Here is a 23,926-nt window from a genome sequence, read left to right on the forward strand (position 1 = left end):
CTCAAAAGCCTCAATTTTTCGGAATGTTTTTGTTTTGATTTTATTTCCCGCGCGCGCCGCCCAGCAGAGAGCAACAAAGTTCAAATAGTAGCGGGAAAATTTGAAAATGCGCACCTGTCACTCCCCGTCCGACAGAGCACAGGGGAGAATTTTATGAGCCGCCTCGCGCCGTCCGCAGCGCGCATGGCGAACGACTCATGCCTCCATAATGAAACTTCATCTAGCGTTGAGAGTTCACTAATTACTTCACACGACCAGTGGGTAATTTTAAAAGTCGAAAATTAAAGAAAGAAAAAAAATGTACACGATACACGAGATTTTCCGCAAGGGAGCTCTCCCGCAGGAAATCTTTCACCACCCGTCGCCGGGAGAGCCGCGGCGCGCCGTGGCGTGCTGCCAGCGCGAAACGCGTACTGACGCCTACAAACCTAAGTGGCTACTTCACACATTGCGCAATGCATGAAGTATCCCTTTAGGTTTGTAGGCGTCAGTGCACGTTTCGAGCTGGCAGCAAACCGCGCCGCGCCGCATAGCGACTCAAAAAATGTCAGTTATGAAACTTTCGTGAACTTTCTGTCACTATCCGACTTATTTCTTCCTATTCTTGAGTTTTGGACCATGGTGCGCCGCGGGCGGCGGCGCGCGCGATCGTGAAATTCTCCCTTGTGCTCGATCGCTCCCCTTCCGTCTTTTTTTATACAAACGTGGAATATGTTTATCCACACACAGTGAAAGGTAAACTGATTAGAGGATGAATTAAACATTGTATCAGTAAATTAGTGTTACTGATTCAGGATCGACACATATGCAATGAAAAAACACTCATCTTATGAAAATCTAATAAAAATGTAGTCCAATCATTAGCATTTAACTGTTCACTCTACCTTCAGTTAGTTAGAATTCTGTTTAACTTCTGAATACAAATCTATTACATGTTCTTATGCTACCAAATTCCGTGTTTTACTTTTTTCCTACAAAAAAAAACAACAACAACAAAAAATTTTCTCACATTTTTTTTTTTTTTTTTTTTTTTTTGGTTAATTGTCTATACTCGTGCAGAAATATTCACAGAAAATTTCAAGAGGGTATAGGAATTTTGGTTGGCTTTCTTTCAAATATATAAAACGTAATACAAAAAACTGTGCTAATGAAGTGGGCGGCGCATACGATTGCCGTGCTTCAGTTCCTTTCGATTTGATTCTCTGTTTCTCTCAGCATGAATACGTCCATTTGATGTCTCTATATACATTCTTATCATATTTTGAAAGAGATCGAAATCTAGAAAAACGAGCGACCGAAACTAGTAAGTGACTGAATTGGCACGTGGTGAGAGGTATTTTATACGGCGTCAAGTAAGTTTGATCAGATTGAAGATATTTTATACTTCATATCGATCGTGAAAATACAGGAGTGCGTATCTCGATTTTTGACAGTTTTGAGTTAGCTGCATAAACGTGTTGTTGAATGTATCGTCTATCTGCCAACAAGAGATTATAATCAAATAAATGAAGTCACCTAAAACCGTGGAACTTTTTTCGCGTCTCAGGCTTGAGTGCAGAAATGCATGTCTCGTTCTGGCCCCTTCATTTGATCCGGCGCGCCTTCCGCACAACGCGCGCTCCTTGGATGCCAAAGAGGGCAACCCCTGGGGGTTTGGCTTCTCGGACGCCGGGTGGGGCGACCCCGGGGGGGTTGGCTTCTCGGACGCCGGGTGGGGCGACCCCGGGGGGGTTGGCTCCTTATATGCCAGGGGGGACAGCCCCTGGGGGTTGGGCTTCTTGGATACCAAGGGGGGCATCCCTGGGGGTTGGGCACCTTATATGCCAAGGAAAGCAACTCCGGAGGTTTAGGTCCCTAAAGTACACGTAGCACATTGCTTAAATTCGTACCCTGTAGCCTGGGCCAATGATTTGCCTTCAATCAGTCGGCTATGCAAAATGACTGATGTGACGCACGAATTGTGGTATCCGAATTTTGTATTAAGATTACGCAGTGGGTTGAAGGCGTTCTTATGTATCGTATCTGAGTGGCCTTGCACAATGATGTTGAAACAAGATTGAACAGTTGAGTCAACTTTGGTCAACATTGTTGACCAAAAAAGTTCAGAATTTTGGAGTCTTCAATCGAGCCGCAATTTTGAAAAATGCCCGAAGAACATATTTTTACGTTCTAAGATTTTTATTGTCTCTAAGTCCTATTTCAAAAAAGAGAGTCCAAACGCTCGGTTTGGAATGTTGTTCTCCTTGCTTGAAGTCATCGTATTATCATGCAAAACTGAGAGAGTCGCCGTTTACAAGATCGCAAATTACTCGAAAGCGGTTGTAAATTCAATAGGTTTGGCACGGATAAAATGAGCTTTCGACGATGAACTGTGAATAATAAAAATTGAAGAAAGGGCGCTTTGTCCACACTTGAAAGGGCACTTGGGGGAAAAGCCCCGAAGTTTCATTCCTGCGATTCGAACTTTGGACAACTCCCATGAAACGTCCCGTAAAGACAACACCTACGTCCTACGTAAGTGTAATACCTATCCCGTGAATATAGCATTATAGTCCCCAAATGTAATACTTTTTCCTCCTCTCCTTGTAGGAATATTGCACATTCAAGCGAGGAGGATTTCAATACTCTGAGATAATGCGACACTCAGCGTGCAAATTCCTCGCCCTCGGTATGCTAATGTGTTGCCTTCCTCGGACCCGAGGTAATGAATGTTGTGACGCAGTGTGGGACTACGTTGACGACGCATTTGAAATGGTCTGTTATGATAAGAAACTAGCGGATGAAAGTTTTTGCTGCGGAATCGGACCTTGCCAGGATAAAATCAACTGTTGTAATTGTGAGGGAGGCTGTCGACGACCTATTATTGTAGAGCCACCCCCAGAACCCCAAGTGCTAATTTGCTGTCGAAAAGTGAACCAGAGGCTTCGTGACAGAAAAAAATAGCTTTTTCAATTCTGTGAGATATGCCATGACTCATTTTTGTTCCGTAGCAAGTATGCTGCGATTTTAAGCAAAGGCATTAGGTTGTGCATGGCTCTCCGTTTAATAAAATGGAATCTGTGCAACAGTTGTAATTATAAACGCAATACAGATGTTAATTGTTTGAGTGACGCGGCGTTGGCGTTTTTGAATTTAAAAAATGACTGTTTACTGACTGAACTGGCTGAATTATGATCTTTATATGAGCAAGCCTTATTTCAAATTTGCTGTCGTTTTCGAGATTGGAAGGGCCTATGATAGAAATAGAATATTACCAGCATCTATAATAGTGTAATTCTTAACCAATAATTGAAAGTAATAAAAGCCACTACAAAGCAGGGCCGGATTTACCGTCTTGCCGCCCATGAGCCGCCTGTATTTTGCCGCACCTTCTCATTCGTTTTGAAACACCCGTACAAACCATTAAGTGAACAAGCCGGAGGAGGAGGGGTACATAAGACGCGTTTACTCGCGTTGGACACATTTTTTGTGAAAGCCCTGTCAACACTAGTAAAAGTTCACGGAACTTTGCACGAAAATTAAGTTCCGTAGACCTATCTCTGTGTGGACGATGCCTTTCATTTATAAGAAAAGAACGAAAAAATTATGAATAAGAATAAACATGAATGTGATCTAATGATTTTAATTTCCGCCACCGCGCCAACCGCAATGTGTTTGGCGCAATGCGTGAAGTATCCCTACAGTCTTGTAGGCGCTATGCGTTTCACGCTGACCGCTGCTGACCGAGTGACCGCACTGTTTTTGACGCAATGCGTGAAGTATTCATGCAGTCTTGTAGGCACTACGAGTTTCACGCCAACCGCTGCTGACTGAACTACGTTTGACGCAATGCGTGAAGTATTCATGGAGTCTTGTAGGCGCTAATATGTGTTTCATGCTGACCGGTGCGCCGATAGGGCTTCTCCTTTCCATCTCAAGTTCTCGTCATCATTGCTCTCTGCGCCGCGCCGCTCCAGGCCAAATTGCGTGTTTGGTCTCTCTCTCAACTAGACTAATGAAAGGCGCTGTCTCTTGTATCACCGAAAGATGAGCAAATTAGAAATTACTATACTTCAACTCTCAGGAAATGAGAGATTTTTTCGCCTTTTCTCATTTGTAATTTTTTTTCTGAATCAGATTTTTTTCTTGATACCTGCATTTGAAAAATTACAACATTTGCCGCCCCCTGAATTTGCCGCCATGGGCCGCGGCCCACGTGGCCACCCCCTTAATCCGACCCTGCTACAAAGTGGCTTTGTGTCCAAACGCCTCCCCAACTTTGTAGTAAAACAAAAAAATCCTGAGTCCAGATTTGTGCGTCGAAAAATACTTGTCACAATTTATTTAGACGGAGGAAGATTCTTCTCATTACCGCAAGATGTTGTCAAAATTTTCTTTTAATCGCTTAAACGAAAAAAATAACTTGGCGCTGAGTCCTAACACATTAGGCAAAATAGCACCAACTAAAAAGGCAATAGTGCTGAGCCCTAAGGCTTTAGGGTCCTACCTTACAGGCTGTAGGGCTCAGCCGCTCAGCTCAATTGTCTTTAGTTAGCGCTATTTTAACTTAAAAGTTACGGTTCAGCGCTAAGTTTTTTTTCCGTGTGCCTTAAAATATATATTCCCCAAATTGTGTATTCACTGTAAAAGTATAGGGGTTAGTTAATGACATCGATTTCGGAAATTTTGAGTACAGGATTTGTTAGTTCCACCAACTCCGAGGTGAAACTGCAAAATTGCGAATCTCATTTGCGGTGTTTCAGAATCTCTCCTCCCATTTTCTATTATCAAAAAAGAACGATCCAACACCAATGCATGAACATTTTCCAGGGTAAGCTTCACACAGAGGAAAACAATTCAGGAAAGATTCCAAGGAGCGACGTTGAGTATTTGTCCATTTACAAAATAAACAATGTCAGAAAGATTGCAGCGTCAGAAACAGAGTTACGCGGTTTTGCAGTTTTGAGGCCTAGATACACACGGCGATTAAAAGACGAAAGCCAATGGAGAGCCTTGATTTCGATCCATTGACGTCGATGTATCGAAATCCAGGCTCTCCATTGGCTTTCGTCTTTCAATCGCGGCGATTAATCACGCGTGTATCTAGGCCTTTACCGTCGGATGTTGAATCACTGTTAGTGGTTGATGTGTTGCATACTGAGAGACGTGAAGGCGCATTAACTTGCCGAGGGCTTACGATCCCTAACAGGAACGTTCGTCTCTTTTGAGAATTGATATAGCTTTGCTATTTTACGATTTCCTTATGTTAAGATTCCAAAAACTTTCGATCTTAAAAAGTTATGAGTTTGCCGGCTTCGCAGGCGGTCAAGTGCGGACTGCGAAATACCGAGTCTTGGTGGTCTGGTCTGGGGGTATGAGTGGTAAAATCATGATAAGCGTTCAAATATTTACATGAGTATCTGTACTAATAAATAACTCAGGTACTGGACAAGATAAATAACAAGCTAGAAAAACATCACAAAAATGAAAAATAATTATCTGGAACTTATTTTTGCACAGACTAGTGAACAAAAATGATGACAAAATTAAAGTCGAGTTGGGAACTAAACTATAGCTATATCAGGGGTTGAAAAAACATGATGTCCGGTTTAATTGCGCAAAAGTCCGAGTAAAACAATTTTTATTACAAAATATACAAAACTGTGGCATCTTTCAAAAGATAATAAACATTAGGAATAAAATACAGAGCCTTTGTCTCCACCAGACGTTTTCATGAGATTTGTCGCAGGAAAAGTCTCACTTGCGAAGTCGGGATGAATATTAACAACGTAAACTCAAACTACATGTAATTGAAGAATAAAGTGCGGTCCGTGTAGAGATCAGCGACAAAATGAGAAAGGAAGAAGAATAGGAAGCAAATTGTGTGATATTTTGTTGTGTTCACTTGATTGTTCGTATTCGTTTAATTTGAATGATTCGTTTACTTTTTAACTGTGTTCAGTTATCACAATTTCGGTTAAATAGTCGATTTTTCTCATTTAACCTACCGCACAGGTAGGAACGTGTTCTGTAGACGTGCGTAGAGCCCTATCCTGTGGGAGCAGTTACTACGAAAAATCCCTGAAGTTTTATTAATACCGCGTTTTGACCCCGAGACAAATTTCATGAAAATGTCCTGAGGAGACAAAGCGTCCGTAAATAAAAAAGTAGTGACGAGTCCACTTACGCAGAACAAAAAGGAATGAGCAGCGGGCTGCTATTATAAGCGTTTGAAATCTCAAAAATGATAACTTTCTTGGAAGACGAGCATTAAATTATTTTGATAATCACAAATATGCAATACTTTTCTATACTCTACTTATTTATAAGTCTTGTTGAGGAATTTTGCGCCTTTAGAAGGGCAATTTAAGGATACTTTTTCATTTGCTGACACTTTTCGACGGATATTAAATTATTTCAGATTCAATTTAAAATCCGTCAACACTGAAGGCAAATTGGAAAGTACAAAATTAATCAATTTTTTCTTTAACACAGCCACTAAGATTATACAATTATATTTTATGTTCAATTCCTTAAAATTACGACACGTGTGCGTTTTTACAGCTATTTACGCTTGGACGTACTCATGCTGAAAGGAACTATATTCGCATAGGGGTTGCGTGCAACATGGGTCCTTTCAGCATAAATACGTCCATTTTTTTGCCCTAAAATGTGAGAATCGTGATTTTCAAGGCAAGTAGGTCGTCTCGATGTTTTGCTGTTTCAACCAAAATCGGCAAAATCCAAAAAATATTTGACCTTGATCACGTGTTCCTAGGAGTAAATTCCGAATTGAAAAAGGAGAGATAACATTTTTCCAAGATAGGGCGAAAATATTGGGCCATTTTCTGGAGTGAGAGGGCAACAATTCGAAAAAGCTTACAACATGCCCTCAAATTGAACAAAATTATCGCAGAAAAGGTCATGTCTCAAAGTCGGGTCGCCCTTTCAATTCTTTTCAAGTGACGCTCCTAAATCGGACCTTCGTTTACTGCCATGGTACACCTAATATTATGGTCAGTGACCATCCGAAAATTGAAAAGTCTAACTAAAGTTCGTAGATTTGCCGCCGTCCTTCTTTTTTTCCCAGTAGTACAATGTAACAAAAATAAAATTGCACATACAAATTTGCAATAAAATTTCAATTTTTTGCAAAGGTGAGGCAATTGAATCTGCAAATAGAGGTGCCCCTTCAATCAGAGAATAGGCAACATACTCAACATTCCTGCACAATAGCAAAAATGTTAACATATAATTGCAATTAACTGCAGTCTGTGCTACCTGGGTTTCTCACTTCAGATGTTGGTAAGTTTTTCATGCCATACATTATTTTCCCGACGGGCTGACCTGCGGCAAGACTGCCGTTACAAAACGGTGTAAACTGAAAACCCAGAGGAGCTCAGTATGGAGTCAGGGATACATGGACATCAGAGTGACGACCGCCTGTTTTACATAATGAAGCCATTCTGATCGTAATGAAACCAGTCAAGCCCTTTTTCGCCGACTTGAATGTTCTAGTCTGAAGAGGCTTCAAAAAGCTGTTTAAATCGGGACTGGAATCTCTCGCAAAATAAGTACGGACCATAGACTTTTTACAATCAACTTCGGGTCCGTCCCACCGCAGCGAACGCCCTCAAGACGGGGAGCTGTTCAGGCAGGGAGCCCCGCGGGCGAACCCCTAGTATTACGGGGACGATTGGAGGGATGATGAACCTTTCGGCCGTTTCTTCATGAGCATTTGATGCCGTTGGAACAGTTGTTGAGGATCTCTCCACTCTGGAAGCCTTGGTTCGTCACTCCGCAGAGGAGCGTGTTGTGGTTGTTCCGATGCTCTACCTTCGTCACCTTGCTCAGTTCCTCGCCGTCGATGGCCGGTAGCTGACTCTCCGGGCATTTGCTCGCACTTTGCAGCTTCTGCAATTGCCGCTTGTCGTTAAAATATATCCACCTGTTAACAAAATTTAATCGTGAGTGATCATCGAAAAAAGCAAAATGGGTAGATTGTGGCGAAATAATGTTTTTTACTGGAAAATGAAAACATCTCACTCTCTCATTCTCATCTTGTCGTTTCCTTCGTAAAAGAGCGTAACTACGCTTCAATGTTGCCGAACTTTCCCTTGCAAATTGCGGTTTTCCAGGAAAAACTTGGGAATTTCTAACTGATCAATTCCACTGATTTTTCTTTTGGTCTCAAGCAAAAATCATAGCAATTTTAGACGAAAATTGCACATGTTCAGTTTTTGTCGCTCCTCTGACATAAGGGCGTATCTCGATTTCCGGATGAGCCTCAGGAAGCATGAATTTGTGAGTGATATAGGGTTCACGTGGAAATCGAGATACGCCCTTACGTTAGAGGAGCGACGTTTTGTAAAAATTGAATTGTTTGAGTCAATTTTGCAATCTTGGAATGGAGTTGCGTTTTTTCGTCCGGGAAGCGAAGAATTGAAACTGGAAGTGAAAATTATCCCTTTCTCTTCCCTCCAAATGGAAGAAAGAAAGAAGGGAGGAACAGAGGAAAGAGGGAGGGAGGCCGCTTTTATTTAATAATTATTTATGACGAAATTGACTCGTAATGCATATTAGATCATTTAAAATTTTGAAAATTTCCCGGGGAAGACCCCCGATTCCCCTTTCGCCCCCCCCCCCCACTCGAAGTGTTTGGATCCTCCTATGTAAGAAAGTTCGCCGCTTATCGATGCTCCTCAAGGTTTTCCGCGTTTCCCAACCATATCGCGCGGATTACGCAGGCAGAGGGACACAAATGACGTTTACATTTGTCACTCGGGAAATTGAATTACTCTCGAAAACTTACAAAAATATGATCACAGCAGGCATTGTTAGGGCACCTCCGAGGAGATAAAATGCACCAGGCATGGAATGTAAGGTGGCACTATACACAGCACTGTACATTGGTCCGTAAATTAGAGGGACCAGCGCCTCGCTCACTCCAAAAATTGAGTTGACTTTGCCTGTGAACAGACAAAAAAACTTCGATTGAAAATATGAAAAACATAGAGCATCGAGTATGTGACAAGCGCACATCGATGGTAAAATTCGAAAAATCTGCGTGTCTCTATTGTAATGTTTAAACATGAACATATCCGATTATTATTTTTCATCGTTTTAACACAAGTCTCATTGAAATTTCTTATGAGTTTCTTTGAAATCGTGAAAAATAATGAACAGAAAATTTGAAGGAAAAATATAACTTTTTTTCATAATTACATGAATCAACAATACAGAAGCGACGATTTACGAAGTCGCAATTGGATCGAGTTTTTTTCGACTTTCGCCTTTGATATCTTGAAAAATACCTTTCAACAGTGATGGTATATGTGAAACGTGAAAAAACAATTTTACGCATTATTTTTTTCTTATTTTCATGTTAGGATTATCTTATAGTAGGTTAATCTAAATAGTCATTAGAATTATCACGCTGTCAAGCTCGAACCAACAGAAGTTTATTAGCCTGCGCGCAGGTGACTTTGCGACCTACCAATTTCTACTATACAGAGCCTTTGGCTACTGATAATGGGCCTTTACGAATGAATACGTGACGCACATAGGTTGGTCTTTGAGAGTGCGATTATTTCGACACGTGCGTAAGCGTGCACTGTTTTTGCCTAACCGTTCAAAATGAAGGTGAACTCTACCCAGTGCGATAAAGAGAGCATTTGGTACATCGACGGCAATGGCGGTTTGCAAGTTGGCAACACAATTTGGCTTTCAAGTAAAATCCATTAAAAATATCGATTTTAGGTGAGGCATGCTGCTTTACCAATAATCGATCATTTTACGTACATTTAACTGCCAACTTTCAAGAATAGCCACTGATGAGGGTGAAACTGCAAAAGCGCATAGGTCGTTTGCAATGTTTCAAAAGCTCCGCTTTGCTCTCATTTGATCAAAGGAGACCAAACTAACCCTATTACTTGCCATTTTCACTTGAATCTTCCTCATACAGTGAAGAATAATTAAAGAAGATTTTTAGAAATGACGTCGCGTACTTTTTTCATTTGAAAAATAAGGCATGACAGGAGCTCTGCAGCGTCGTAAACTGAGTTACGTGTTTTTGCAGTTTCAACGTTGATATAGGATCAAAAAGGCACAAGGGCACGTTTTGACGAAACTGAGATAAATCATTGATAAACGGTGATTTTTCATCCGCAGCCATTAATAAAAAGAAATCGACAAAAAGTAAATCTTGAGGGTCTAACGTCTAATAAGTGGGAATTAACCACCCCACATATTTTTAAAATGTTTAAATCATGAGCTAAAACTTGAAAAAATGAATTCATTCATAGATCCGTATTGAGCATTTTATAATTTGTCTCTTTCCGCACCAACTGTGTATCTCAAAATCATTTTCAAAGTTACACTGGAAAAATCGAAAGAAAATAGCACATATTGGATGAGAAAATTAGTATTCCGTAATATCCTTCAAGGGAGTGTAACATGACGGAAAATCTAGCCACGATTCAGAATTTTGTAATCATCTTTTGAGTCAATGTCACATATTCCTTCATTTTTAGTTTCTCAGCTCTTGCGAGAGAGATTGCGCGAATAAAGTTATTTCAAATCCTTGCAGCTTTCCGTTTTTCATATTTTCGGGCACCAATCAGCTTACCTAATTCGTCAGCTGGCACAAGTTTTGAAATGATGGAGCGCACGGCAATGAATGACGTTCCATTCACAATATCGACTAAGGAACCTGAAACAGAGAGGGAAAATAGAGCTGTTAATCATCAGGTGAACATGATGCACATCCAGAAAAATCTTTTTCAGAAAGAAGGGATACAAGATCTGCGCGAGCATCTATTTAAATTTCAGATAATTTCAAGGAAAAGCTTGCAAAGTAGTTACCGCCAAATATTAATTTGAAATTTACAAACGAAGAGCCAGTTGAGTTATAAGTTGTCGCAAAATTGTGTCTCAAATTCTTCATAAATGACAATACTTCGGATACAACTATTCGTGCTTACAGGATGTCCGTGTTGCATTCATGGAATTATGAAGGCATTTTTTTCTCGTGCCACCGAGCGATGCGCTTGGCTCTCAACCAAAAATTAAAGAGGGTGATTGAGCTCTAAACAGTAGCACCTTATTCATGGTCGTTCTTAAAAAACTCCTATAATTCCTTATGACGCCCCCCTCCTTCTTGTTTCCTGTAAATTTTGGGCAAAATAATGTAATTTTTCCTGCAGCATTAGCATGATTCTGGGCCTAGTGGCACTAAATACATGGTTTCACCGCGAAAAATCGGAGAAAAAGAAATTCGCGTAATGTATCGTGACTTCGTGAAATGATCGCACTTCAAAACTGTCGAGGTAAACGAAAACGCCGCGAGAGTATTCATTTAATTCCAAATTTTCCGCGAAAAAATATTTATTTTCCAGAGAAATTATCATTACTTTTTATTCGAATATGTAGGGACATTCCATAAACGTGCGAATAAAATTCTGTGAAAAATTAAAAAAAAATCACTTGTCGTAATCTCTTCTCTTTTCATCCAAACGAGGAAGAAACTCAGCAACATTCGAAGGCTCTTACGGCGTTCTTCCTTAGCACGACAGAAAAGCTCTACGTGGGTTCTGCCCAAAAATGTCAACCACTTTAATTTGCATACGAATATTGACATTGTTACATTCCGAAAACGCTAAGAAAGCGCTTTATACTGATATGGCTTCAACAATTTTAATTCATCCACCAAGCGACTTAATCTCGAGCAATTAAAGGAATTAATACGGAGGTAATTGAGATGGCAGTTCAATGACCTCTGTCGGACGTAAGTTATACCCAGCCGAGTCTCGTAGCGTCGGCGACCACAGGTAGCGTAAAATACGGAATCTGCTTCTTGCCTCAACCGGCTCGCTTAAGGCAAGTAAGCCTTAAAATTCTTCAGCGTTCCCACCGTGATCGGGGAATAGCTAAGAAAAGAGCCATTAATTAAAGAGGCTTCCGACATGATTTTGGTGGGAGCGCTAAACGAGCCGATACAGTTGATATACAGAGATCATTATTGCAGAGGGACTTTTGATATGACCGGCGAGTATCAAATGCGACCAAATTTTTAGCCTCTTTGAGAAACGACGAATCTTATATTGCTTTCCTTGTGCAGTTGAGTGTTTTTTACGAATGTATCAATGAGCTTGACATTTCTCTGCTCTAAATTATGTCTATTTGGTGGGAAGACCAGGCTTAAACGTTCACAATTATAAAAGCTCAATATAGCGACGCGCCTTCGGAGAGCCTCGTTGGCAAAATGGGAATGTGATGGGCAGTTCACTTCTCAAACTTATTTTTCTTTAATGGTCTTTGTATAGATCCAGCGGGAGAAATGCAACCTCGATATAATAAGGTTGGATACTCCATTCGCATGCATGACACTTGATAAATCATAAATGGGTTTATCACTTGAAAAAAGGGCGATCCAGGAAGAGGGGAAAGGCAATGAAGAAAAAAGAAAGGAATCGGAAGAGGAAGACGGGAGGAAGGGGTAGATGAGAAGTGAGGGATGGGAAGGAAAGGAAATAAGAAGATGGGAGAGAAAATTATAGGTCATGGGAAAAAAAGAGAGTAAAGAGTTGAAACGGGTTGGAAGAGGAAAGAAAAAAGAGAAAGAGAAAGAGAGGGACGGAAGAGGTGAAAAAAAGAAAAATGAAGGGAAAGGGTGAAAAGAGGAGGAAAGGGAATGAGAGGGAAAGAAATGGAGAGAAAAGGAAAGGAAAGGAATGAAAGGGTATGAGATGGATAGAAAGGGATGAGAAGGGATGGAACGGAATGGGAAAGAAAGAAAATAAGGAGGTAAAATAATGTTGATACAATGAATGCAATTTTTGGCTGACTGAATTAAAAGCTCCATTGTTTTGGTTTAGAAACCACTAAGTGGAAAAAAGAGAAAAAATGCATTGCTTACCTAAATAATATATAGTTTCAGTTGGGGCGTAGGCATAAATAAATCCAGCCAGGATTTTACTCATACAGGACATCACGCCAATTAATGAATCGTCAATTTTCAGTAGATGACTGAATACCCCGACGGATATCGAAGTACCTGAAACACACAGAAGAACATGCATTGAAATTATTTAGGGTAAATAGTTACAGGGGAAGTGTTTACTTTAACTGTAGATTTTATAGTGACAACCATATGTATATGTTATGAACAGGAAAATGAGGAAAAAAGACTATCTACTGTTTTCGAGAGGAAACATTTTTTTAAAAATGTCAACTCGTGATGTTGTGCATGAGAATAGAAAAATCGACAGTAAAACTGAGGATGGTCTCGGTTGGTTCCGGATGATTATACCTCATTTCCTCACTGCATGCTTCCGCCACGCTGCTTTTCCAATCGGTGTTGCCACTTCTATGAGGCAATATCTGATTTTTCCGTTTTGGACCATGTCAAGAGGACGAGTTATAAAGTAAAAACGGCTGCATTGTTTCCTACTTCACTAGATGAGTTCCGATGCACGCTTTAAAATCGACCGTTAAAATTGATCAGAGCGTCAAAGCATAATGAAGTAATCTATCAATGGTACCGGCTTCGGACCGTGCTAAAAATAACAGTTACCAAATGACTCACAGTTTTCTTCAACATCTAGCCTTGCTAGAGAAAAATCCCAGGGAATCATCGAGACACTACTCGATTCTGTAAAAAAACTTGCGGACATTTTTCACTTAGCTTTCCAAAGAATTTATATGCACTTTAATCTAGTGCTCTAACGAATTCCAAGGAAAATATTCGGAATTTTTTTTAAAAATGAAGATTTCACCCGAGGAAATTTGATAAAATTCGAATCCTCGCACGTGCTGCTTCCTTAGCACGAGAGCATATGCCTCGGTTTTGTGCCGGTTGCGGCGAAAGAAGCAGATATTTAAGCCAAACCAATCACCAGCGAATCTGAACCTTTAGACATTTTTTGAAAATGTAGAGCGTAACATGAGAGTTCCTCCACTCCGCACCGATGAACATCAATGCTCCCGAAGAACAAACAAGACAAAACTGTTGCAAGCAACTATTGCTGCTCCCAAGCCGCTCACATTGCCTATCGAAATATTGAAGGCGAACTGGTCGGAAGGAGTCAAAAACAATGCGAGTGAAGTATTAAGCTGTTACAGCTAGGAACAACCTTAAAATTACGTTTAAATGATCGAAACTTTTTGATAACGAATCCTAATGAGGCGAGAAACACACAGGATATGTTGGAGACTTGAACGCGGTGTAAGAAAGTAAACCATTTCTCTATTCGTCCAGTGTAATGTGGCCATAATAGCCATAATGAATTTTTTTTTCTTTTACAACACCTTCTGATCGTGACCGAAATGCGGCGAGCAACTAATACTACTTTCAAGTCGCTCACATTGCCTATCGAGATTTTGAAGGAGAACTAGTTGGCACGAGTAAGATTAAATGTAATTGGAGTATAATTCCCTCAATACCACGAACTAAGTGGGGCTCGCTAATCTAAAATGTGGGAGCCTGTGGACGCACAATGAACACATTCGGTGGCCTAAAAAGTGCACATTCAATGGCCCTTCGGGGTCCTAAAGGCCTCAAAAGCAACGGAGGAGCCCCCGAGACCTCAAATTTATAGTATGCATGAATTTAACTGGAACCAGGGAAAATTGGAGGGGTATCAAGAATCAAAACTGCAATAATCAAATTTATCAATGGGCCTGAAGGCCTTGAAAAAGGGCCCTACGTTCTAAAGACTCGAAATGAAACAATTCCTCGGTATACACACGCCTGCTTAAAAAATTTTAAAAAAATATTTATTGAAAAAATTGACTCCAAAAACACGTACAGTTGTGTTTCAACGGAGATACATCATACTCTTAAAACTTTCCGGGAGAGTGCCCGTGGACCCTCTCAATCCATCTGGGGGGGGGGGGGGGGTCCTAGACCCTCCCGTGAAGGGCCGGGATTCCCGAACGGCAGAAGAGGCTCCCAAATCATGATAGCCTCCTAACCTTTTTGATGCCAGTCCGCCTCTGCAGCCCGATTATTGAAATCGATAGACAAAGCTATAGACAATGTAGACATAGGGAGTATGGAGCTATCCTATTGGTTGAAATGGGTGGTTTCTATATACTAAAGGAGAAAATGATGGACTAACTATAGGATCCCTCGTGGTTTGCCGTTACTTAGTCTATTACCTACCTCCTTTGTCCATTGGAACCACCCGCTTCCACCAATGGAATCCCTCCATATCTCTTTTGTCTTCTTTGTCTATAGCTGTGCCTATCAATTTCAATAATCGGCCCGCTGGTGACATCGCAGGAATAATTTTGTTTACGAGTAGTAGCGCACTGACCGGTTCGTTGAGACAATACGACCACAATGACCACAACCAAATGTAACGACGGCGAAGGTTGCAAAACACCTAGATCAATTGCGGCGTTTGGAAACCGCAGATATTTATTTTCTTTTAAAGGAAAAGCAATGAATATCACTGTAGGAAATGTTACCGAATATTCTGCTCAAGATGATGGATGATATATCAAAGGAAATTCCAAAAAATAATCTGCCGTGCAGGGCCGGATTAAGGGGGTGGCCTCATGGGCCGCGGCCTATGGTGGCAAAATTAGGGGGCGGCAAATTTTGCAATTTTCTTAAATGCAGGAACAAAAAAAATCGGATTCAGAAAATAATTACAAACAAGATCAGGTGACAAAATCTCTCATTTCCTGGGAGTTCATTAATTTCTTATTTCGTCGTATTTCGGTGATACAAAAAACTGCGCACCTTTAATTAGTTGAGTTAAGAGAGAAACCAAACGCGTAATTTGGCCTGGAGCGGCGCGGCGCAAAAAGAAATGATGACGAGGACTTGACATGAAAAGGAGAAGCCCTCGACGCGGCGGTCGGCATGTAACATATATTAGCGCCTACGAGACTGCATGAATACTTCACGCATTGCGTCAAACACAGCACGGTCAACAGCGGTCGGCGCGGCGTGGAACGCACAGTGCCTACATGACTACATGAATACTTCACGCATTGCGCCAAACACAGTGTGGTCAGCGCGGCACGGCGGCGGAAGTTAAAATTATTAAACAACATTTATGTTTACATAATACAGGCAGCCCATGGGCGGCAAGTGGGTAAATCCGGCCGTGCTGCCGTGTTATCAAAAAGAGCAGTGTATGTGCAAAAATAAAATCTGGAAAAAATAATCCTTGTAGCACTTGAGCGGGAAATTTTACCGAGGTAATCTTTTGTTTTACATAAAACTATCAATAATCATTTAAGAAACTTTTTGAAACAGACGAAATCGATCAACAATATAAGAAGGACCTTATTTGTTCAATACTAGGCAAGAAAGCGGTATGCATTATCCTCTGCACGCTTGCTTAGATACGTAGTTATGTTTTGGACGGTCAAAGTTCAATGGACATTTAAGGATATTTTAATGTTAGAAATAGGCAGCTGGCAGAGATTGGCACCATTTCACTCATAATAGCTGTACCTTAATACAGCTCTTGCGCGGAATTGTGTGGGCTTACTGCTGTTTTGTCTGAAACTGCGTCAATTTTTGCGAACTCACTGCTTCCTCACATAACTCACGTTTTTTCAAAAATAAAAACATCTTGCTGTGTTAGCTGAATTACAATGAGATCATTCACTGGAAAAAATAACACACTGGATCTAGAGTCTAGACTCTTAAAAACAGCGACAAGAAAAAGTATTCTTGAATGAATCAGAATCTAGCTTAAATTAAGTACCAAGCCTCTCAATTTAAGCGGATTTCGTTTTGATTCAAGCAAAAATCCGATTGAATTAAGAGTACTTTTTCTTGTCAATGTTTTCTAGAATCTGGACTCTAGATCCAATGTGTTTTTTTTTTTTTTTTTTTTTTTTTTTTTTTCCAGTGTTTAAATTGAACTGAACTGGTGAACTTAATTGAACTGGTCAAATTTTGAAGGAAACTCGATTTCAAAAATTTGCGCGTTTACTGCTCTCTTATTCCTGAGAATTTTTTCGACAATATTCGTTGGTTTGCTGTGAATAAAAATGAAATGGGTTAAAAAATCTACATCGTCGCAAATTGAGGTACGCGACTCGTGACTTCCACCATCGTCGAAGGGTTTTGAATGAAGGACTTTGATATGACAACTGCACTTGTCAAACGGATCGTGAGTCTTATGCAACCGTCCGAGTGTGACATCATTTGCATCGCGCTCTGGTTTGTGGGACATAGCATTGCAGTTTACTGCGATGATTTTGCCCTACATAGTGCCGAGATGCGAATCAATTCGACAAAACGTAGGTATGTGAACGTGTAAATGTGTCATGCGGACTGATATTGACCTAATGACATATCGATGGCCAAAGTGCGTGACAACGTATTCTCCATTGCGGTGTTTCAAATTTTCCGTTACTATTTTACTCTTCCGAGCCAACTTTATAGCGTGGAATGTACCCGCACAGAATATTCTGCTGACGGAAAGGAAAAATCATGGAAGTTTTCAAGAAATTACGTTGATTAGTTTACCAAAAATACAATAAAGTATGACAAGAAATCTGCAACGTTGCGGACGGAGATACGTGGTTTCGCATACTTCGGCCATCGATGTTGATATAATAAGAGCACCAAACTTCCTTTCCCGGTTTGCGACGTTGCAAATCTCCTGTTATATAAAACTTTTCTGCCGGAGGCTTGATTATTCTCTCTGCGAAAACTTAGTTAATTTTTCTTCGTTCTTCCAATGATACTGCTGTTGGTGAAACTGCCAAAAACGCGTGTTACGATTCGCGAAGTCGCATTTTTTTTCATAATTTATTTTCTAGATGGAAAATCACTCAAAGGCATTTTTGAAAATTTCCCTTTGATTTCTCTTGTGAGTGTGTGAAAAATATTCTGTGAGGATTTGAAGCAATATTTTTGATTTGTGATCCTTTGATGAAATAAAATGGGAGCTGAGATTTTGCAAATCTGCAATCGAGATATGCCATTTTTGCAAATCCGCAATCGAGATATGCCGTTTTTGCAGTGTAATAGTCGATTTGTAAATACCGGTTGTTTTTCCTCGCGAATTTTCGCGGGCACTCTCGAGTGTTCGCATGTGATCGCGGATATTCGCATTGAATATCCGCGTATATTTCGCGAGCGCAATGTGGTATTATTCAAATAAGGCCAGTTGATCACCGGTTAAGACGCTTTAATCTTTATTTATACTTTTTAGTTCCCAAACATTCAACCAAAGTTGAAGACATAATTTTACAGAATATCACAAAAACTTTAAAATATTTAAAAACAGTATTTAAATTTTTGCTTTGTTAAAAGGTGAAGGAACTGGGCCTAAACAAATTTTAAGAGCCACTTAGCAAGGAATATTAGTTCAATGACATTTAAACTCTCCATCCCTACTTTATTCCTCCTCTTAAGTGTATTTTATTACCCACTAACATTTCTGGACAAAGAGCAGTTTCCATCGTTTTGCCTAATCCTACTGCGCCGCTCCTTCATTTTAGAGGGAAAAGCCGACATCCAGGAAAAACACACAGGTAAATAACATCTTCACGGAGTTATTAATAAAATCTCACGCTTATTGCACGTGCGCCCACTGTGGCTCATCTGGTCGCAGTTTCCTCCCTCGATCCTTCAATCAATTCGCGAATTTTGCAATTTTCTACCCAGATAGCCGCGTCTCTTTACTCAGATCCGGATGTACATAAATCTCGGACGCGGTGCGACGGCGCTTACATCGCCCTTGAGTGCAGTTTCGCATACGGGTTATTTCCTGCATCTCATCTCGACCGATATTGCTTCAATTCGGTTCCCCCAAGCGATAATATTCACTGGAAAAATTTGCTTGGATCTGGTGTCCGGACTCTTGAGGAATTCGACGAGAAAAAATACTTTTGATTTAATCGGATTTTTCCTTGAATTAAAAGGAAATCCGCTTAATTTAAGAAAAATCCGATTGATCAAGATTATTTTTACTTCTGAAATTTTTTAAGAGTCCGCACTTCAGATCCAAGCGACTTTTTTCCCAGTGTTGCGAGCTTGTTCGAGATATACATGTATCTCTCGTTACTTTGGCAACATGAGAGCATATAAACGAGCTTCGCGGGTGGAAGGATACAGGCGGTCAATTGGATGAAATATTTTGCAATTAAGAACTACAATTTCTGGCTAATTTTTAAAAACACTTCTAGAGGAAAACTAATGGTATGTATGTTGTTTTTAAACTGAGTCGGAAATTCTGGTTCCACATGGCAAAATGCGGTTTGATTGTTCTTCCTATGACATTACGTATGATCGGTGGCGCGATATTTTTTTGGAGTTTTGGCGCCTTTGAAAGTATAATTCTCAGGTATTTCATTCGACCAAAAACTAAAAAATGCAAAAATTCTCATTTTTCACGTACTTTCCAACAATTTATTGGAAAAAAAGCTCCATTTGGAGGACACGCGGACTCAAAAAAGCTGTTGCCAGTGTCGGTCTGACTAGAAAATTCTAGGGGTGCTGACTTGTTCACGCAGCCCCTTCCTCTTGGGCGGGGCTCCCTCTACCATTGGCGTGGTGTGCTTCGATATATATCTCTATTTCCCCATTTGAAGCTATAGTGAAGATTCGATTATTAAGGTGTTCGTTGAGAACACCCCGATCATCGATCCTTTTCCACAGGTTTAAATAGCAGCTCAATCGATATATCGCAAAGCACGCCACGCCACTACCCTCTACCTAACCTGAAGTTCTCACTCATGTGGGATTCTCAAGTTTTGGGGATCCCTACAAGAATCCTGCCGCGGCCCTCTGAGCCACCCATCAGAATTTCTGGGGTGCTGAAGCGGCCTACACGGAGAAAAAAACCTCGTGCGTGGGACCCGAAGTTAGGGTCATATGGATCTCTGAAGTTTTCAGATTAAGCATCTGAACACTTGAGGTCTAGCTGTCGAGGTTCGGATCACACATCTGAAACTTCAGTTCTTACATCTGAAGTACTTCAGATGTGAGAACCGAAGTTTTTCGGATGTGAGAACCGAAGTTTTTCGAATGTGAGAACCGAAGTTTCTCGGATGTGAAAACCGAAGTACTTCAGATGTAAGAACTGAAGTTTCAGATGTGTGGTCGCAACCTCAGCAGCTGGACCCTAAGTGTTCGGATGCTCAATCCGAAAACTTCAGAGATCCATATGACCTAAACTTTGGGTCCCACGCACGAAGTTTTTTTCTTCGCCAGGGGCGGTCTTGCCGGACCGCCCCTGGCTATTGCCTGAAAAAAGACCCTGAGAGCCTTTAGTTTCCTTTCGCACCTACCTCCTGAACTTCATAAGCACACAATGAAGGAGGAAATGAAGTGCAGTGGGCGCTCAATTCCCTCCGCCTCAAAAGCGGTAAAAATAGCCGGGAATGAAGTCTAATGGCGTTGGATGCATCAACTCGCCTCCAATTACCGCGGCACGTACATCAATCTTTTGTCAATAATTTCCTCGCCTTCTGGGCTGGAATCTGCACCCGGGAGATCTGCGCCGGATCGGATTCGCGCCAAAGTCCCGCGTGGCGTGCCGCTCGTCACCAATTCAAAATCCATTACAATTTCCGGCAGCGGCGAGTGTGAACATCTTAATCGCTAACATTCCCTGTTGCCGCGCCGCCCGCTGGAGCCCTCCGCCCCCCGGGAAAACCTCCCGGGTTTCCAGCCACCTGGCAACGCCGCCGTAAGCACAGCTTGATCAATTTCAACAGCGTCGTATCTCTGCGTTGGTGGCCTTCGGCAGTTGCGCGCTTTTTCAAACCTGTCAATGTAGATAGATCGCTTCTGCTTAATGACGTGTTCAATTGAGGCCCTGACGACCGAGTGCTTACCCGTAAGTATACAACGATCAAGAGTGCAATGCAGCTTCGCTGCACTCTATCTTATTCTAGCTTTTATATGCACCTTTTTTTTCAACTTTATAAGGACTTATGTTTATTTTCTAGAGCAGTGGCGTTTTTTTGACTGAAAATGTAGAGGGAGTAGAGTTGGGCCGAGTGTACCAGGAGGGTGCCAAATTTTTGGAAAATTATGAGAATGAGTTCCCTTGCTAATGGCTTGGTGGAACTTGATAAGTATTTCTATGCAATTGGTTCCTTTTCCTGCATTGATTGCACAAACAGGAAATGCGAGGAGGAGCCAACTGTGTGCCTGGTTACTTTCTCGGAGTTTATTTGGCCTCTTTCAAATTGAGGAGAGATAATTCAAGGTACTAAAAATAAAAAGCAACTAAGATTTTTGCAGCAAGTTTGACTTTCATGGCTAGGAATTAACAAATAGAGCTCTTCCAGTTTATTAAAATTAAAATTGTCGATCAAAAATGTTTCTTCTTGAGTAATAAAACAAACATTTTACAACAAGCAGGCCCCTCTGTTCAAAAAATCGATTCCTTTTAGCTAAACTCGATCTAATACTACACCCATGCGTTTATTTTTTTTCTTTCAAAAATCAATGTCAAAGCTGAAAAAAAAAAAAAACAGCCATCTTCCACAAATTATATGGTGAGAATTTCGGACACTAGAATTAAGTAACACAGAAAATTTTGAATTTTTGCAAGATAAGTGTTTTGGAACTTTCACCATCGATGTGTATGGGCACAGTGGGTGAGTGGGCGTGCACTACGTGCACACACTGTACAGCTGTAATACCGCTGAGAACTCAACGCCTGTTATACTGAGGTCCCGGCACAGTAATCCATTTCGAAAACTCGGCAAAGACATATCGCGAAAAATTAATTAGCCATATGCCTGATAACTTTTTATTACAGGCCTGCCGACTGTCACTTGTAATCTCGTCGGCGGGTGAAATTTGCATGTGCAGAGAGCCATGCGCGCGAATTTAGCTGCAATTAAAATTGTCGCCTGCATCTCCGCTTCCGGTTGGATTAATTCGACCGATCGGTTATTTCTGATCCGGAGATTAAAGACGGCTAATTAGCGGCTATTCTCTCTTACTGATCTAACCTTTAGCCCGGCTGCCTACCTACGTCTCTCCGGGACGGGAATAACAGTCTGTTTGCGCCGCGTCGAGATAAATGAATCGTGAAAAACCAGCTGTGTCAACACTATAATCACAAGGCAATTTAAAGTCTAAATTTAGAGGATCGAAATATACGCCTTGATTTTTTGCGAATCCTAATTTGGAGGGTGCCTTCGGGTCGAAGTTCAAATTATATGATTGCTCGAGGAGTGGCCTCTGAGTGCTTTTTCGGGTACCTATACCTCAAGAGCAAAGTGACAAAATGACGCACGGACCGCACGCACAAGACGCTTCAGATTCAGTGGCGTAGCGTGCTTTGAGATATATCGATTGATCTGCCATTTAAACCTATGAAAAAGGATCGGGAAACAGGGTGCTCGCAACGGAAGCCTAATAATCGATTTTTTATCATAGCTTCAAATGGGGAAGTATCGATCATTCACACCTCGCCACTACTGCCTAGATTCTCGATTCACCTCGATGATTTTTCTCGGCCATCATAATTCGTCGCCTTCGGACGTAAGGGCTTATCTCAATTTCTACGTGAGCCCTGTTTCACGTAAATATCCATGATTTCTGGAGCTCATCCGGAAATCGAGATACACCTTTACGCCAGAGGAGCGACGAATTGAGCGCGACTTTCGGAGGATCAAAGAGTACATAGAGTCGTAATGTAAATGGGAGAGCTGGCGCCATGTTCTACTCGACGAGTTCCGAGTCCGGTGTGCGCCGAGTTCGAGTCACTTTTTCGATACAAGTTCGATCCAAGATGGCGGTGCGGAATACGTGGTGATTCCTATCTTCTTTGTTTACATCGAATGGCCGAGTACCCGTGTATCGCAAACAATCGATTATGTATCGAAAAAGTGACCCGGCGTCACACAGGAGTCTCGGAATTCGGGACCTGGAAAATGCTTAAAAGTGGCGCCAGCTCACCCTCTTACATTACGACTTTATGTACTCTATGCGGAGGATAGGCGCATAAGTGCAATTTTTAGAAAAAGAATAATATTAATGATTTCTAATAAAATTGGACTTCAAATACATTCCAAGAAAAATTCACCACTGGGATCCAATTTAACGCATCAAAATGTGAGTTTGAGCATTCTTTCTACCATACGGATTTATGTAATTTTCAAACTTTGAACACGTAATTTCTTGAAATAGCAAAAACCGCACATGGGCCTTGTTCTCCAAACCTCCCAATTGCGATGAACGCTCTTCGACGATTAACGTAAAAGAAAAATGAGAATTAATTTCATTTTAGTGCTTGTTTTGATGAAGGCAAGATTTAACTTAGTTTAAAGAAATAAAAAATCAGCTTCCCTGAAAATTCTTATCACAGGGGCGAAACATTTCGAGTTTCCAAAAGATTGGTAAAAACATGGAATCTTTGAAAAAGGGGCATATACTCTACAAATGATGCTTTACGAGGACTTGGAGTATGTAATTCATCCGTTGAAAACGATGAATGGAGATTCTGAACTTCTGCAATCGAGATGCATGGTGTTCTAGTTTTGCTATTCTCCAAGTTTAAGGACAGTAGTGCATGAATGTTTACTCACCTACTAAACTTGTTATCATTGAGAACGTTGAAAAAATACTATAGTCAAGTTCGTCCCAGTTGAACCGGTACCGAGCGAATAAGTAGGACACGTGCATTTCTCCTGAAAAAGATAAAATGGCATACAATTACTAATGCTATGGGTAAGAAAAATTACAGAGATCTTCAAGATCAAAATTGACTTCGGTAATGTAAAAACGAGGAAGATGTAGCCACGGAAAAAGTGAAGTTCAAAGTTAAATGGATCGCATTTTGCAACAGGGAACCAGCGCGATTACAGTGTTTTTAAATTCGTGCAACTTCTCCTTTTCTTTTAAAAAATACTTAACATATGTACAGTAGTGAAATTTACTCAATTATTTTCCTTCAAAATTAACAATTTTTTGGTAGAAAGTCAAAACTATTTGCTATTTTGGGAG

At 40.9% G+C, this 23,926-nt stretch overlaps 1 protein-coding gene and 1 long non-coding RNA gene across 2 annotated transcripts in view; one reads left to right on the forward strand and one right to left on the reverse strand.

Moving 5' to 3' along the window:
- The first annotated feature begins 1,049 nt into the window (after positions 1-1,049).
- On the forward strand, positions 1,050-3,110 carry LOC109031441 (uncharacterized). Its single transcript, XR_002008805.2, has 2 exons — positions 1,050-1,352; positions 2,590-3,110. It is a non-coding gene; the product is annotated as an uncharacterized lncRNA (long non-coding RNA).
- Positions 3,111-5,603: 2,493 nt separating this feature from the next.
- LOC109031543 (probable peptidoglycan muropeptide transporter SLC46) overlaps positions 5,604-23,926 on the reverse strand; it is a 58,323-nt gene continuing 40,000 nt past the window's right edge. Inside the window, exons 3-7 of the mRNA XM_019043109.2 lie at positions 23,509-23,610; positions 12,896-13,033; positions 10,607-10,690; positions 8,792-8,948; positions 5,604-7,927 (exon numbers count right to left, since the gene is read on the reverse strand). Of these exons, the coding sequence (XP_018898654.2) occupies positions 7,708-7,927; positions 8,792-8,948; positions 10,607-10,690; positions 12,896-13,033; positions 23,509-23,610 (701 nt within the window). The 3' untranslated portion in view covers positions 5,604-7,707. The remainder of the gene's footprint in view (positions 7,928-8,791; positions 8,949-10,606; positions 10,691-12,895; positions 13,034-23,508; positions 23,611-23,926) is intronic.

The sequence above is a fragment of the Bemisia tabaci genome, chromosome 4 (genome assembly GCF_918797505.1).
Source record: "Bemisia tabaci chromosome 4, PGI_BMITA_v3".
NCBI classification, from domain to species: Eukaryota; Metazoa; Arthropoda; class Insecta; order Hemiptera; family Aleyrodidae; genus Bemisia; species Bemisia tabaci.